At 40.4% G+C, this 17,080-nt stretch overlaps 1 protein-coding gene across 1 annotated transcript in view; it reads right to left on the reverse strand.

Annotated features, from left to right (window-relative positions):
• Positions 1–12,650, reverse strand: part of LOC306758603 (3',5'-cyclic-AMP phosphodiesterase 4B-like) — a 60,200-nt gene extending 47,550 nt beyond the window's left edge. The window contains exons 1-2 of the mRNA XM_079243931.1: positions 12,535–12,650; positions 3,423–3,670 (exon numbers count right to left, since the gene is read on the reverse strand). Coding sequence (XP_079100057.1) covers positions 3,423–3,670; positions 12,535–12,576 — 290 coding nt within the window. The 5' untranslated portion in view covers positions 12,577–12,650. The remainder of the gene's footprint in view (positions 1–3,422; positions 3,671–12,534) is intronic.
• Positions 12,651–17,080: the final 4,430 nt, after the last annotated feature.

Here is a 17,080-nt window from a genome sequence, read left to right on the forward strand (position 1 = left end):
TAACATCTGCAGGCAGTGATTGAAGATTTCATCCAGAAACATTATTTCTGCTTTACTCAGAATTCACATTTTCTGATTGGGTGTTGTGGTGCACAGCTCCCACCGGCAAAACTGTTACTTTGGGTTAAAAAAAATGTCACCTTGCTTAAATGAGTATATCCAGGCGTTGATTTACTGTGTTTTCTATTCCACTGAATTACTTTGATACATTACTATTCTGGGCTGTAAGTCAGCCTTGAGCAGGAACATGTCTGACAACTTGAAATAAACTCCAGTGATATAAAGTTCTATTTGAATCCCTACACGCCTGCTGTGGGCTGGTAAGAACACAACAAATAAATACAGTAGACAAACAAAACAAGCTTTGAACGTACCAGAGTTTCCTGTCTGGTTATCCTTCCAGCTTTGAGAGAAAACACCAAAACAAACCCAAGTCATGTTTTGACTTAAGGGATCATCTTTGAAACAAACATCAGAGCTGCTGCTTCCACACCTGCCTGAGGAGGAAACTGCTGGAGGTGAGCCGTCAGGCGAGTTTCTGACCTGGATTTGGAACAGTCCTACACTGAACTCTCTCAAGAACAAGCATATTAAACATCTACACGAACTCCGTCACAGAGTTCTCTTTATGCCTTGTTTTTGTCCAGCAGACGGTGATAAACATCTAAAACAATCCAGGACAAAGATTAAAATCTTAAACTTCAAATAAAAGCATGATTATCTCTGATAAATCAAAAGTCCAATTGTTAAAAGGGTGGTCTGATTTACTATTTAATCAATTCAACGTTCCAATTCAATATCGATTCATAAATGTTTAAAAAACAACGATTTTTCAAAATAATTACATGACATGAGCTCAGCTGCAAAGTGTGAACACTTAAGGCTGCAACGATTTGTCGACAACGTCAACAATGAAAATTCATCGACTGGAAATTACATTGTCGACATGTTGCGTTATTAACGACTTTGCCAATAAAATGCTGCGCCAGGCAACTTAACGCCGTTTATGACGCAAAGCACCACAGGAATTGCTGGGGGCAGTTTTGTCATTTTGTAAAGCGTCTTTGTTTAAACAATAAAGAAGAAACTGACGGCGGCGCAACCTATTTCCAAAGTTTGGAGATATTTCACGCTAAACAAAGTGTCAAACAGGTGAAATGTGTCGTCTGCCACGCAGAGTTGGCGTAACCACGGCAGCACGACAGTCATGCATGAGCATCTGAAAGGAAGTCATGGTTTCCAGCATGCCGCATGGCAAAGTTAGCATTAGCGAGTAGCGATGAGCTGTTGTTATCTCTGCCAAAGAGGTTATGTTGTTACCGGCGTTTATCTGTTTGTGTTCAAGATAACTAAAAAAGATATGGAAAGATTTTCATGACATTTTCAGGAGTTGTTGGAAAGGTGAAAAAGAAGAAGTGATTTAATTTTGGTGGTGATCAGGATCACCGTTTGGATTCAGGAATTTTTTAAAGGATTCTTCCCTTGTTTACCTACAAAACAGCTTTTTTCAAGATGTAAATAATCATTTCAATGCAATTCTACGAAGATAAAGACGTTAAAATATTTTATTTATTTTGTTTTCCTTTTGAGGTAAATTCTGTACAGCTTGGATATGACACTATAGCTAAGTCTGAATGTTTCTAAATAAATTAGTAGTAAGTTGTTGAGCTTAAATTTAATATTCAACTGGTTCAGGAGTCTTTCCTTTAACTTACTAAAGGACATTATGTTGTGACTGACTGAGAATCAGGGTGACATTCCTATGATGCAAATGAAGAGAGTTTGGTAAAACATACTGGAACCTGTAAAAAAAAGAGTTGCGTCAACTGGAAGCACAGATGGTGGGCGGGACAAAAATAACTGTGACTAATCGAAAAATTAGTCAGATTAGTCGGCTATTAAAATAATCGTTAGTTGCAGCCCTACAGCCACTGTTACTGAACGTTTGGAAACATTTTGTTTTTTATGTACACGAGAACAGACAAGATCTGGACCAGACTTAGTAAATATGAAGTTTATAAAATGTATGTCAAACCCACACAACACCTGCTGTTGCTCAAAAGTAGTACTCACATTTTTCCTGTTCAGCTTGTTGTCAAGTTGTGCACAAGCCTGTTAATGACCCCATTTATTTTAATGAGGTGTGTTGCTGCAGGGACACATCCAATGCCTGTAGGATACCTGCCCCCAAGGACCAGATTTGGAGATCGTAACGTAGAATGGGCATGGAAGTACAAAGGCGGCAGCATAAGACAACATTTGAAGGAGACGTCCGATTAGGGACGTACGTAAGGGAGCAAAAAAACGGGTCTTTATAATCTCAGTTCTGCTACATTGTACAGGAAAGTCTATTTAATTTCTTTTTACAACCTTGAAATAACATGAAACACTGTAAGCGCATGATTTTTCCTGGTTCCACTTTCCTTCTAGAGTAGAGCAAAACTCTTTACACATAAATGTCACACCATTTTCAAGATCTTTAAACCCCCAAAACACTTCATGACGTCTCTAAAAGCTACAAAATCACACAATCTGGAATCCTATCGGACACTTTTAATGCATAGGAATAATGTCATCATAAAATTTAAACATTTCTATGATACTTCAACACTCAAAAGGAACATAACTGAGCTTATAACTAGTATATATAATCTTAAACTAAGCTTAAAATGGACAGCAGCGGACACATTGATATTAAAGTAGTAGAGAATCCAGTGTGGTGCAACAAAGCCCACAGCTCCTGCAGCTCCTGACCTTTGTAACACTCAAACAATGTCCCACAGCTTGCATGGGCTGCTGCATGAAGAGGAGAGATAAAAGCAACAGGCGAGAGTCACTGGGCAATGAGCAGCCATCAGCATATGGAGTCTGCAGGGGGGAAACATTGTGCTTCAAAAGAAAGAAGAATGCATGTGGTTCAACAAAGGGAAGTGGTAGCAATCATAAAAATGTCCTCATATGCACAGAACAGAGGAGCTTTCAGTACTGTGCATCAGAGATAGTCACTTCAATCAGTGTTTACCACTCAGTACCTTGGAAAAGAGCAAACTCTGATCTCTTTCCTCAGCACAGGATTGTTTATAAGGATAAAAAAATAAATCTATAAAATAAGTGCACTGAAGAAGAGAAGGTGGTAAACAAAAGGAAGCTGGTGTGAGCTGAAATAAAAATACAAATGCCAACTTTGCAGCTGATTTACAAGTCTAATGTCGGAGCTGGAGGGAGAAAAAACAACTGCGACTGATTCGAAAGCTGCTCGGCTTTATTAAAAATGTTTAAGAAAGAAGAAAAACTACACGGAAAGAGTCAAAGCTTGTGAAGAAGCTACAGAGAAGTGTGGATGCTAACCTCGGTGTCAGCTCTGCACAGCGTTTGCACTCGTTTCACATTTCTGGGATGCGTTTCGTTTCCTCGAGCCTCACCTGTCGGGGTCGGCCTGGGTGATGTCGATGCGAGGCAGAGAGGCGATGGGCAGGCTCGTGGGTCTGGTCCGGGTCACGGGGTCTTCCTCCGGAGTCAGCGGCCTGCCTCGGTCCCTCTCCTTCTCTGCCTGTCGCCATGACAACGGAGGCAGCTGCAGGTTGCCGGAAAAGCGTCGGTGGACTTTGCACACCTCCACCCCGAGGGTGCTGCCTGTGGAGAACTGCCCCGAGGGAGCCTCGGCGTGCTCCTGAAAGACCAGATAAAAACATTCACGACTTCAAGCTTTCGATACGAAACCTGCTGAATCTCAGACGAGGATTTACTTGAAGAAAAATAGGGATAAAAATGTTTACTTTTTTCAGGTTCTTCAAGTTTAAAAAGTAAAAAATAAAGAATAAAAATAAGTTCAAAATGTTAGAAAAATTAAAAAAGAGAATTAAAGATACAGATTTAGTCTTCGTAACAACCGACGAACTCCGGTTACGTTTAACTTTCCTCACAACAATCGACTGTTGTGGCCGTTTGACACCTGAGCTGCCGACTGACGTCTTTATGAAGTCGTTCTGAATATAAATTGTTGTTTAATGTGTGATGGCTCAAGCAGGGAGCCCAGAGAGGCGAAACGAGGGACAGTAAATAAGCCAAGCTCTGGGGAAGACGTAGGCTCATCCACTTCCACTTTATGTTCGCTGCACGCAGGAGGAAATGAAAAGCCAAAAGGTTTCAAATGAAGGCAGCAGATGCTTGATGAGGAGGAAGCGGAGGAGGAGAGGGTCCTTCAGGGGGCCGTGGCAGGCTGGAAATTATTGTAATTATTTTCTGTTAGTGTATGTGTGTGTGTGTGTGTGTGTGTGTGTGTGTGTGTGTGTGAGAGTGTGTGTGAGAGTGTGTGTGTATGTAAGCTACAATCTGATGATGATTATTGCTGACAATTAATAATAACAATGGATTAGATTCATATATCAGGTACTTTCCTTTACACTGCATCCATTATTCATTCGTTCATACTTTCTGATGGAAAGTTGCGTGTGTCGCCACGGCTACCATCCTGAGGCCGGCTGGTGGAAACATGGCAACCAGTCGGCACCAACGACCTCTCTGACCACCACCAAACATTCATACACCAGCAATGCCAACACTGGATTATTACTAATAACCACCACCGTCGCATTATTCAATCTGATTGGGCTTCATTGTTAACTTAGCAAGGTTTGATTCAACCCATTTTGAAATTTTAAGGTAACTTTAATAAAATTTGTAATGCTGAGTGTTTTTGGTATTTCCAGCAGTCCAGACCTCAGTATGAACCCAGTCTGACAACACTGGTGAACCAGTCTGAGTCCCTGAGCAAAGACCTAATTCTCCTAATTAGTATAAGCGAAACATTTAGAATATAATGTCAGGATCTGGTCTTTTTTTTTTTTTTTAGCATGTTTGATGATGATTTCCAATTTCATTCATTCATTCATTCATTTTCTGAACCGCTTAATCCAATTCAGGGTCGTGGGGAAGCTGGAGTCTATCCCAGCTGGCTTTGGGCGACAGGGTACACCCTGGACAGCTCGCCAGTCCATCGCAGGGCCACACACAGACGAACAACCACTCACTTACACACACACTCCTAGGGGCAATTTAGAGTAACCAATTAACCTAACATGCATGTCTTTGGACGGTGGGAGGAAGCCGGAGTAGCCGGAGAGAACCCACGCATGCACGGGGAGAACATGCACACTGACTGAACCCCTCCCCAGCCAAGGATCAAACCAGTGAGGCCACAGTGCTAACCACTGTGACACCGTGCAATTCATTCCTTCATTATCCTAACAACGTAGTGTGGTGAAGGGTCGCGGAGAAGCTGGAGCCTATCCCAGCAGTCTTTGGGCAAAAGGCAGGGTACACTCTAGACAGCTCGCCAGTCCATCGCAGGACGATTTCCAATTTCATCCAGTAATATTTGTCTGCATGAATGTGGTCGACAAGTTCCAGATCAAAGCTGTTTAATATCAACGAATAAAGGAAAAACAAGAGACTAAAGACATTAAGGTCGGTAACAAACATCAATAACTCGACCGTGGCTACACATCCACCAGCAGTGACGACCCTCATCAGCTCCACTTTCATCTCTTCATTTGCATTAGAAAATCCTAAGTCTGAAGTGATCAGCAGGAAAAATTATTGATCAATTGATGGAAACCATAAAGTGATGTATATTATTATAAAACACGAAGCAACAGGAAGCAGAAAGCTTCTGTCTTGTGAACGTGACTCATAATAAAAATGCAAGGAGACAGAAAAGTGAGAGAAAAAATAAAGATCAAACTAGGATTTCTTTCTGCCGTAATAAAAGCAAGATGGCCGACCGATTGGCACTCGTTGCTCGTACTGAATGGAAGTGAAAACAGCCTGGCTGACTCCCTCATGCTCTGTCTAGGGAACGTTATACGTCTGATTTATTGTTCCCGTCTTTCTCAGAGACAATCTTCCTCATCCAGGGACCGGAGTGAAAAAGAAGTCTGACAGAACATGACTCCTGAGACGGCCGATCTGCTTCTACATGCCGAGTCACTCGCCAAACTAATGTCGTAAACAGAGATCTAAACGGCGTCTTGTCAATAATCCAGTGACTTTGTTGTCTCTCCACCAGCTAATTTATCTGTTATTTATTAACTGCATGTGACGTCTGGGCCGGTTCTGTATTGATCTCTGTCTGAATTGCATTGGGAGGAGGAAATATGGCGTGGATGTCTGCATGTGAGCTCCAAACCCAATAAAGATGCTGATTGTTTTAAAACTCAAAACACAGGAACATATATATAACACAGCGGGGTCCAAAAGGCAAAGGAAAGGGAGTTGAAAGAGGGAACAGTGATTCTCAAAGGGAGGTAGAGGCGCTGCAGAGTCAGAGAGAGGTGGAGTGGGCGTATGCTTGATGATGATGATGAAAGGCCTTTCTGGCTGCTCTGTTTTCTGGGGCACTTCCAAAAAAAAAGTCTTTTTGAAGACGGTAATTGTAAATGAGACGGTATAGCAGGAAACTTTTCACAGCAGGACTTCAGTCGGCGACTTAATAATTGAAACTTGCAGGCAAAAAGTGAGGAAAATATATCGGGATTAATTATTTACAGCAAGTCCTACAGAACAGGGAGAAAAAATGGCAAATGAAGACCTGAGGATATATGGCCTGATGCGGTAGATGAAGATATCTGTGGAACATCTGGTTCATGCAATCAGAAAAACTGATAAAAATGACCAATTAAAGATTATTAATCAAATGTTTTTACAGCTTGTACCAGAAGAGATTAAGGACATTTAAAAACTGTGTCAACACATGGTCTGCATCAAGATTCACATGCCCTTCATTATTATTATATTATATTACATTATTATAGTTATTGTTGTAACAATTATTATTAAGGTTGGATCACTTTGACCTTCAAAACCGCCTTAAATCTGTATGTCAGAGATCCAACAGGGTGTTGGAAACATTCCTCAGAGGTTTTTCTCCATGTTGATGTGAAGCATCACACAGTTTCTGCACATCATGATGAGAATCTCCCGTTCCACCACATCCCAAAGCTGCTCTGCTGGACGTAGATCTGGTGACTGTGGAGCCGTTGGAGGACAGTGAACTCATCGTCATGGTGGAGATGATGTGAGCTTTGTGACATGGTGCATCATCATGCTGGAAGTTTCCATCAGAAGATGCTACACTGTGCTCAGAAAGGGATGGACATGGTCAGCAGCAGGACTCTGTGATAGGCTGTGGAAGCTAAACCATGTCATGGTGGTACTAAGGGGCCATAAGTTTGCCAAGAAAGCATCCCCCACACCAAGACAGGATGGATCCATGTTGTCATGATGTTTCCAGCAGATTCTGATCCTACCATGTGAATGTGGAGCTAAACTGGAGACTCATCAGACCAGCAACATTTCTCCATCTTCTATTGTCCAGTTCTGGTGAGTCTGTGTGAATTGTAGCCTCAGTTTCCTGTTCTTACTGACAGGAGGGAACCCGCTGTGGTCTTCTGCTGCTGGAGACCATCTGCTTCCAGGCTGGACCTGTTGTGTGTTCAGACATGATGTTCTTGGTTGGAACCAGTGGTTGTTTGACTTCCTGTTGTCTTTCTATCATCTCCAACCAGTCTGACCAGTCTCCTCTGACATCAACAAGACATTCTGGTCCAGACAAACTGCAGCTCGCTGGATATTTTCTCCTTTTCAGAGCTTCTCCTTAAACCCTGGAGATGGTTGTGTGTGAAAATCCCAGTAACTCAGCAGTTTCTGAAACCCTCAACATGCCGCATTCAAAGTCTCTTAAATCCTTTTTTTTCTTTGTTCTGATGCTAAGTTTGACTATCAGTAAATCATCCTGACTGTGTCTACATGACTAAACGTGTCGAGTTGCTGCCATGTGATTGAGTGATTAAACATTTGTGTTCAGTAAGTAAACGTGTGTACCTAACAAACTGGCCAGTGAGTGTGTGCACCATGCTGAAACAGATTGTGGTGTGAAGCCGGGTGTATTGTACTCGTCATAAGTTCTGGTTCAGATCTGGTCAGGTTTTTGTTGTGTTTGTAAAAAAATCAATGTATCAAGTTTCATTTCTATTCCAGTCAGTCTTCCTTCCTGTTTAATTTCATGTATTTACTTGGTTTCTTCCCAGTTACCACACCGGCTGCTTTTCGTTGTTTCCCTCCAGCTTTTCTTTATTCGGAAGTCTGTGATTAGTTTTGGTTCCAGTTCTCGTTTATCCTGCAACTCCAGCAACTTTAGCTCCATGTTCTGCTTTCTAAACAGGATTTTACTTCCTGGATCTGTTCCCTTTGTTTCCTCGTTCATTCCAGTTAGTTGTGTTTTCTGTCGTCTCCAGTTGGCTTAGAGCCGAAAACTGGACACACATGTCGAAGAAAAAACTGATAATCCAAACAATAAGTAAGAGTAAAAAGGTTTGGTGAAACGCCATATGAGTTAAAGTAAAGTATGTTGACCATTCAGTCTGCAGTGGTTGGTAACTGAAGCCGTTTCATTCCTTCACAGAAGATTTTTTTTGGTTCAATTAACTGTGAATATGCAATATTTAGGGAAATGCTTTTTCTGTGGCTCCCACACACACAGCTCAGAAGATATCGGCTCCTCCAGGTATGACTGACTTTCAAAATAAAGTAGAAGAGACTTTTTTTCATCAGGCACATGTCAGATGGACACAGGTTAGTTCTAAATAAAATATTTGTTGTAGTGTTGGCAGCGGCATCATAAATGTAGCTTATCACCCGATAAGCGTTTAAACTTTCTCCCAAATTCTGAATAAATTCCTGCAGAAATGACAATCTCTTCTTCATCCTAAATCATCTTCTAACTAGGGATGCACCGATACTAGGGCTGCTCGATTATGACAAAAATTATAATCACGATTATTTTGACTGAAATTGAGATCTCGATTACTTAACACAATTATCCAGTATTTTTAAACAATGCTGCGCGTTGTGGTGTTAAAATTTGCAAAATAATGCAAACTTTCTGCCCCTTAAAGGACACCAGAAAGCAGAGGATGACACTATAAACCTTTTGACACATCACATCATAATAAATAGTAAATATCCCAAAAAAGATTTACTGTATTATTTTACATTTTTATAAAGAGATACATGACCTTACATTAAAAAATTGACCTATTTCAACATTTTTTCCTGGGTCGGTTCTTTTATGGGTTAAACTTGAGCACTTGCTGATACAGAGTACCGATACAAGTACTAACAAACCACATTACAGTTTACTGAAGCTCAGAAACGATGACTGAGTGATTAACTGTGTCATATATATCACAGTCAGCCATACTGCTGGAAAACTGGCAGAATCTCCATAATTAAAGGAGGATAAAGTGTTTTTTAGTGGATCATGTTCATCGTGGTGACAAACCACCTACCTGCCCACCATCATCTTCTCTCATTGACATATACAGATCTTTAATGTTCCATTTATTACTACTATGTTGTTTATGCATTTTTTTAAAAATGAGCATGTTCATTTCAAGATTAATTTCTTTGCAGGAACACATTAAGTTTGAAAGTTCATGTTTTTAGTATGTGTACATTCACATTGTATCAGTAAGATACCCCATGTTGGTATCTGTATCGATGCATCCCAACTTTTATACAATACGGAATTATATCGTACATATATAAATATAATATAATGTCATTGGAAAACGTAAATTTCTTGATTTTAAGATGCATCAGCTGCAGTTCTGTGGTTAAATTAAGTTCAACAACTACAACGGGGCAAAGGAAAAAGAAGCTGGACAACAATGCTTCAGTCTTATGCTAACATTACTGCGTCGACGTGAAGGGAGGCAGAAATCAGGAGAAAGTGGACAAACATGCAGTGCTTTCAGTGTTTTAAGTGGGGACACTTCAGATATCATAAACATGAAAACATTAGAAAAAAAATAACAGTAGATGTGGAGTAGATGTATGCAGTGTGGAAAACTTTCCTAATTTGAGCCAGTCTAACTACTCAGACAAGATTTCAGTCACAGGGAATCTCAGGAAATCACCAACCTCAGACAAACTCCAGAGTCTCCCCATCAGCCTGGAGGAGACGTGTCAGTCATACAGGTGAGGCTCCTGGATGAGCCTCGACTCTTCACACTCCTGTCTTATCCTGAGCATATTAAAAAGCAACCACCCCGCCCATCTCCTCCCTTATGAACAACAGTAACAGTCACAGCAAGCCTCTCCTCTCACTGCCTGACAGAAACATCCACTTTATACCTGTAAGAAACTGGCTACTTCCTGGATATGTTACTGACCAACAACAGACCTGGATACGTTTGCACAAAGCGGCAACCTCCTGTGGTTAAAAGTGAAGCCTATGTGGAAGTGCATAAAACTGCAGTTCCCCCTTCATCCACTAGGGGCTGCAAAACAGAGCAAATCCCCAAAGACTCCCATGTTAAAAAGGGCAACTTCACAGCAGAAATAAAAATGTTTACAGCCTGGTACAAAAATCCATTTTAGCTTTAATAGGTCAGGTTTACCTTCATGACAACTGTGGGGGAGTGAAATTTTTTTCAAACTCTTCCATTTAGGAGGGATTTAATCTTGAAGTTCGGCATATTTAGGGGCGTGTCCTTTTGATTGACAGGTACCAATGTCCGACTTCAAGTAAGAAGAACGTAGAACAACCGCGGTTTTTAGCCGGTTAACAACGTGACTTAGCTTTAGCCCGCTTATCTCCGTTAGCTGGTTAGGTCCTGTTATGTCTGGGTTAGCTTGGTTAGCTTTTAGCTACATGCAGCTCAGAGTTCGCTCGATGTCAATCATCCACCATGACGCTCACAGCCCCCCTCTCAGCTCCACCTCTTTGCCCTTTTTTGTATTTTCCAGGCGAGACGACGTCACGGAGGCTACGTCCATCTTTTTATATTTAGTCTATGGTTTGCACCCTCCTCTGCTCTGCAGTCTGCACATAGCTACATGAACATAGCTCACAGTTAGTCTGATAGACATGAAAGAAAACAGGAAGTTTTGTTCATTAAAGGAGAGTTGTTGGAATTTCCTGTAAAAGCAGAAAATAAAAGCAGATTGATCAGACTGTATCTGCAATGTTGTTTAGCCAATTCGGCTAGACATATAAAATATAAAACTAATTCTAATCAACCATTCCATCTCTGAGGAATGTCTCCAACACTTTGTTGAATCGATCACAGTAAGGATTAAGACAGCTCTGAAGGGAAATTAGGTTGGCGCCACTAACATGTACCTAATAAAGTGGCCACACACACACAGAGGCGTACGACAGCATGAAGCATTATACTAGATTATACCGTAAATTTCTTTTAATGAACATAGTAAATAATGTGAATCTTAACAACTACAAACGGTTCAATCCGATTCCGATTTTTTTTTTTTTTTTTTTTTTTCGGTTCAATCCGATTCCGATTTTTGAGGTGACTATTTGATTCAGAATTGATTCTCGATTCAAACAGATTTTTAATTCATAGTCATTACATTCAAGCAACAAAAGGTGCTAATTTCCCAAGTAACTTTAGTCTTCTATAAGCTAGAAAAAACTGAGAAGTTATTCGGACTGATTCGATTTAAATTGCGACATTTTGCTCGTCATTTATTTTCATTTCAATGAGGAAAAAACAACACAGTAGCTAGACCATCATTCTGCTGCTACAACGCCCAAGAAGAGTAAAAAGATCAATAAAAACAATTAAAATGACAAAAACTTTATCATGGATTATTTTATAAATTTGAGGAAAAAAAATTAATTTTATAACAAAAATATTGAATTTTAAAATTGTGAAGAAAAAAAATATCCCGATTTTCAATTTTTTCGATTTGATTCTGCACCCCCAGTAAATCCATTAATTAAAATCCATAAATTATTTTTTAATGAGCCGAGTCCAACATGTGGGATTGGTATATTTTACAGTAACAGCCCAGTTATGAACTGGTAAAGGGACTGGGGTGGCCGTAGGTGGAGGACAGTCACAGCAGGGAAACTTTCATCATCCAGGATTCGTCTTGGCCTCTGAGCTCCAGTTGGAATATGTCAGAGTAAATGATTTGGCCTGTATGCCCAGTCATAAACACAGTGGCGTAGAGGAGAAGCAGATGGGCCTCTCTGTCAGATCCGTATCCTTCCTGCTCTCCTCCATGTTTCCACTCACTCTACGGCCTAAATGTTTCCTGCGGTGAGCTGTCTTAACTCCCGTCTTCCTGTTTGCCTTCTTCTAAAGTTACTTCTCAGCTCTCAGTTTCCATCTTCCTGGATGTCTCATATGCACACATAACACTCCATCCTGAGCCCTGGATGCTCATCCACACACATACACCTCCCTCTCTGCAGTGTGTCCTGCCAGATAGCGGTCTGTTGTGTACAGTACAGTCATCTGTTCATGAGTCACAAACTGCCACATGGACACACTGCTCCTCCGCCTGTGTGTTTTTCCTGCTACAGCTCAACGTGCCTTTACCCAACATTCACAGATTGTGTGCCAACAGTGGAGCGGTGAACTTTAGAAGGTGACATGCAGAGTTTCAAATGACAGGATGTGATGCGCTGCCGTGTCATGAATGTATGGATGGATTGGCACTTACGTCACTCGGCGTAACTCCCTGAGCGCTCCTGCTTTTCTTCATTGTGAGCGATGCTCAGCCAGACTCTCCTTCCTCTTTCTGTTGAGATCTTCTTTGTGGAAAAAGCAGTAATTTCCTGCTCTGGGCAGCTTCAGCGGTCGGACTGCAGATGGGAGGTGTGGAGGGGGAGGATGGAGAGGGGAGTCAGTGTTAAACTAACAAAATCCAATTGTTCTTCATTACAAATCTCTCTTCAGTTCTTTCCCAACTTCATTTTTAACCTACTATACTCTGCAAATGAGCCAAATGTACAAGTCTAGAAACATAAACAACCATTACACAAATCACTGCAACTCCTCAGCCAGTTGGCACAATGTGTAAAATGTAAACAACAGAATATAAGGGTTTACTAATCTCATAAACCCATATTTCACTCTTCACAGAAAATTACATTTTACTAATCAAATCAAATCAAACTTTATTTGTATAGCACCTTTCATACAAAAGCATATCAAAGTGCTTAACATTAAAGACAGTTTCACATTTGAGCTCAGTGTTGATTTGATGGCAGCAAAATATCTTTAGAGTTTCAACAGCGACAAAATCTGGCTGGAAAAGCAATTTCTGCAAATCAATAACAATTGGCAATTTGACGCCTTGTTAGGTTAACTCTCAACTGGTCAGTAATGTGAGGTAATGAAAAGGAGCATTTCAAAGAGGTGGAGTCTCTCACATGGAAATATGGGCATGGATTTCTCAATCTGAGACAAAGTGCATTTAAAGATTCTGGGACAATTTAAGAATAATGGTCATCGACAGCATGTAATGTCAAAAGATTAATAGAATCAGGAGGAATCTCTGTGCGCATGGGACAAGTTGAAGGTTAAAACTAGATGCTCATGATCTTTCAACCCTCAGGCTCCTAAACAGACATGAATCCACAAAACGCAGGTTAAAGCTCCACCATGCAAACACATGTGAACTTTCTGGACCAAAACCTCTTTAACCCTTTATAGGGCACTCAATAAAATACCTTAAAATTAGACATTTTAACCTAAAATTGTCCTTCTGGTATGTACCAAGACCTCCATTCTGTTGTTACATTAACAAAAAAAAAAAAAAAAAAAAAAGTTTTATGCTGAATATGAAAGAAAACAAAGTGATCAAAAACAGTCACTTGCCCCATCAAGGGTTAAAATTCTCTAAATGAAAAGAATCAAAACCTGAAATTATTTTTGGAAAGCTAAATAAACTGAAAATGGTATGGCTTTGTGTCGAGTGAATCAAAGTGAAACATGGAGGCAGAAATTGTGATGACGCAAACATCATTTGTCATTGATTAACCGTATATATCGTATCATAATTCACACCCAGACTTTCTTTTTTCCTCCTTATTCCTGCTTTAATCGACTCATCTATGACAGCTAATGAAATGACCTCGATACAGCTCAGACATTCATGTCTCAACTAGCCTGACCCATTTAGGGACAATATTCAGCTGAAATGTAAAATGTATGAACCTCCTCTTTTAAATCAAATACTTCCTAAGTTAATGATGTTCTCTTCAAGGTTAGGTTAAAGACTAATTAGCAAAGGCTACAATGGCAACACCCCGGCGGCGACATTTAACCCCACTGGATCAAATTAAATCTAGCAGACCTCTAAGCACGAAGGAAATTCCTTTCTTCCTTCTTTCCTTACGAACATTAAAATCTAACAAAACCTTCAACTATAAACATCGGGAATGAATCCCCATTGAATTGTATAAACTTTATATAGTTTTATTAGAATAAGCAGAATATTGGAAAGTACCCCGAGAAGGACGTTCATCTCCCAAGTGGCTCCGAACGCAGTGAGGATACTCGTCAATTATATAATGACCACAGCTGGCGGAAAATGCCCATGAGGCAGACGTGACTGCCTAATCTATGTGACAGAGATGCATCAATATTTCCCATGTCAGGATTGATCCCCACTCTGTTCCACCCACGTCACCCCCGTCAGCTGATGTGAGTGGAACGATTGGTGTTTGTGCTCCTCAACCGCATAAAATCCTGCAAAGCAGCATCACTCTGCTTCTAGCATCGCAACAAGCATCAACCTAAATCAGAGAAATACCACCAAAGCTCAGATTTAATTTCGTTACGGCCAGAAAGAACCAAAGATGATTTGTTTAATAATTATTTCAGGTCAAAAACATTATTAAAATAAATCATGTTGTTAATAAACAGGTGATGTAAACATGTTTATTTTAGACTCAAATGCCTCTATTTGTCTTTTTTTTTCTTTTTGGACACAAAATTCAAAGCAGCAGTCAAACAGGTGTCATAGAAAAATAGAAGTAAATATTTTAATAGCTAGGAGACACCGCCCACACTCACACAAGCATCTACACATGCACTATGGACCTATAAAATACCTAAAAAATTCACTGAAAGACGTGTAAATCAGGTTATTACACAGTGATCTAGTAATAACAACCTTGTATTTAAAGCTGCTAAAGCTCTGGGAATGAAGCTTTCCGATGACCGAGAGCTTTTAGTTTTGATTTATTGATATCTCCTGCGTGAGGGTTCAACAGTTCACAGAGATGGTGAGCAGGATGGGACGGGTCCTTGATGTTCGTTGCCGTCTGTAGGCAGCAAGATGTATAAATGTCTTCGAGAGCAGGAAGGACTGAATTTATTATTTGCTACGCAGTTTTTAATCACGCTCCGCAGAGCCTTTTTGTTGGCTGCTGAACTGCTGCCGTGCCAAACTGGGATACCATTGATTAAATTACGTTAATTTACAATGGTAAAAAGACAGTAAAGGCCAATTTCCACAGCTTCCACATGCACCACGTTCCACGTGCCCATCGTTGCAGTTCTCCACCAAACATACGTGCTGAGTTTTTTGTGGAGCACTGTTCCAGGATGCATCAATCTCAGGAGTTTAGATCGAACCAGACAACAAAATCAGACAAAGGAGCAGTGTACAGCGTCTGACAAATTTCAAAATAAAAGCCCCCACACAGATTTGCAATGGCAGAACTATTCAGAGACACCGTGTTACAAGTCAATTGATCAGTGGGGTCTCAGTGTTTTTTTTTTTTTTGTTATTATTTGTCTGGGAGTAGAGAATCACTATATTTTATGACATCGAAGATCCTGTATACAAGGACAACAGAAGTAAGGAGAAGGTATGGTACTGCACCGTCGACCGCCTTGCGTCTGCCACACTGCAACGAAACCAACTGGCCATAACAAATGTTACAATATGTTGAGATTCTGAAATGAAGAAATAAAGTTGCTGCTGTGCTTTTTTTGACAAGGTGGTTTGAGTTACGAGTCCATGTCAACTCCTCTTCAAATTGGACACCCTCTATGACTCTTGTGGGGAAAAGTGTCCACGTACAGAAACCACTATAAAACAATCGCCCCCCATGAATCACTCGCCAAACTAATGTCATAAACCCTTTAGTATTTTAGCCCTTTGAATGCCAATTTAAATATATGAATTACTGCTTCATTCATCACAAAAACTGAATTATTTTTCATATCATAAATATTAGAGGGATTAATCTTTAGTGGTGATTAGACACCTGGAAATGTCAAAGATTGTCAACAAAATTGATTTGATTATTCAATGTTAATAATAGGAGAAAAAAGTGTCTTAAAGAGGGCACATAGGCCCACTTACGCTCGATACAGAAGACCGATGAAGCGTTTTGTCTGTCTCAGTTATGTACATATTTCAGCCTGTCTTTAGGGGCTTAGTAACCAGTCTTTTGATGCAGAAAACTAAGCAACACCACCAGAAACTGCAGGGAGCAGTATTGAGTTGTATAGCTGGCGTGCAGGAACAAACCAGAGAAGAAGAAGAGGGACTGGAAGAAGATGATGCAGAAACTATCTGATAAAAAAGCACCTGAAGAATACACACAAGTTAAAGAGAACAGCACAGGTTTTATTCTTTTTTTTTTATTATTTAAAACTGGTGTCAAAATGCAGAGGTGAACTCTGAACTCAGCACTGCCCACTTGTGGACAAACTGACTTAACCATGGCAACATTACAGACGCATAGGGACAGCGACGGATAACAACATGGATGTGCAGTTAATCACTGTGCAATTATTTATAACCACTAACAAAAAGGTCAATCAGGGTTCAGCATATCCTTATTCCCTTTTTTGTTTTCATTCATTCATTCTTTTGGCATTCAGTTTGTCATTTTTTCCTCATTTGTTTCATGTCTGTCTGTGTTCGTTTGAATCTTAGACTGTATATAAAAGATGGACGGAGCCTTTGTGACGTCACTTGTAGGTTTCTGAAGAGCTCAATTAAAGCTCATTGGGCGATTCCTACCATCGCCATATTGGCATTGTCATGTGAACGTCGGGATGGATGACTGACTGTAGTTAAGAGCTAGCCAGGCTAACTCGAAGCTATCAGGAACTAACCAGCTAAATAAAGTACGGGGGCTAAAGCTAAATCACGCTATAAGCTAGCGTAAAAACATGGTTGTTCTACATTCGGCCTTCTTGCAGCAGGATATCACGTACCTGTCAATCAAAAGGAAACACCC

The sequence above is a fragment of the Telmatherina bonti genome (genome assembly GCF_933228915.1).
Source record: "Telmatherina bonti genome assembly, chromosome: 7".
Taxonomy (NCBI): Eukaryota; Metazoa; Chordata; class Actinopteri; order Atheriniformes; family Telmatherinidae; genus Telmatherina; species Telmatherina bonti.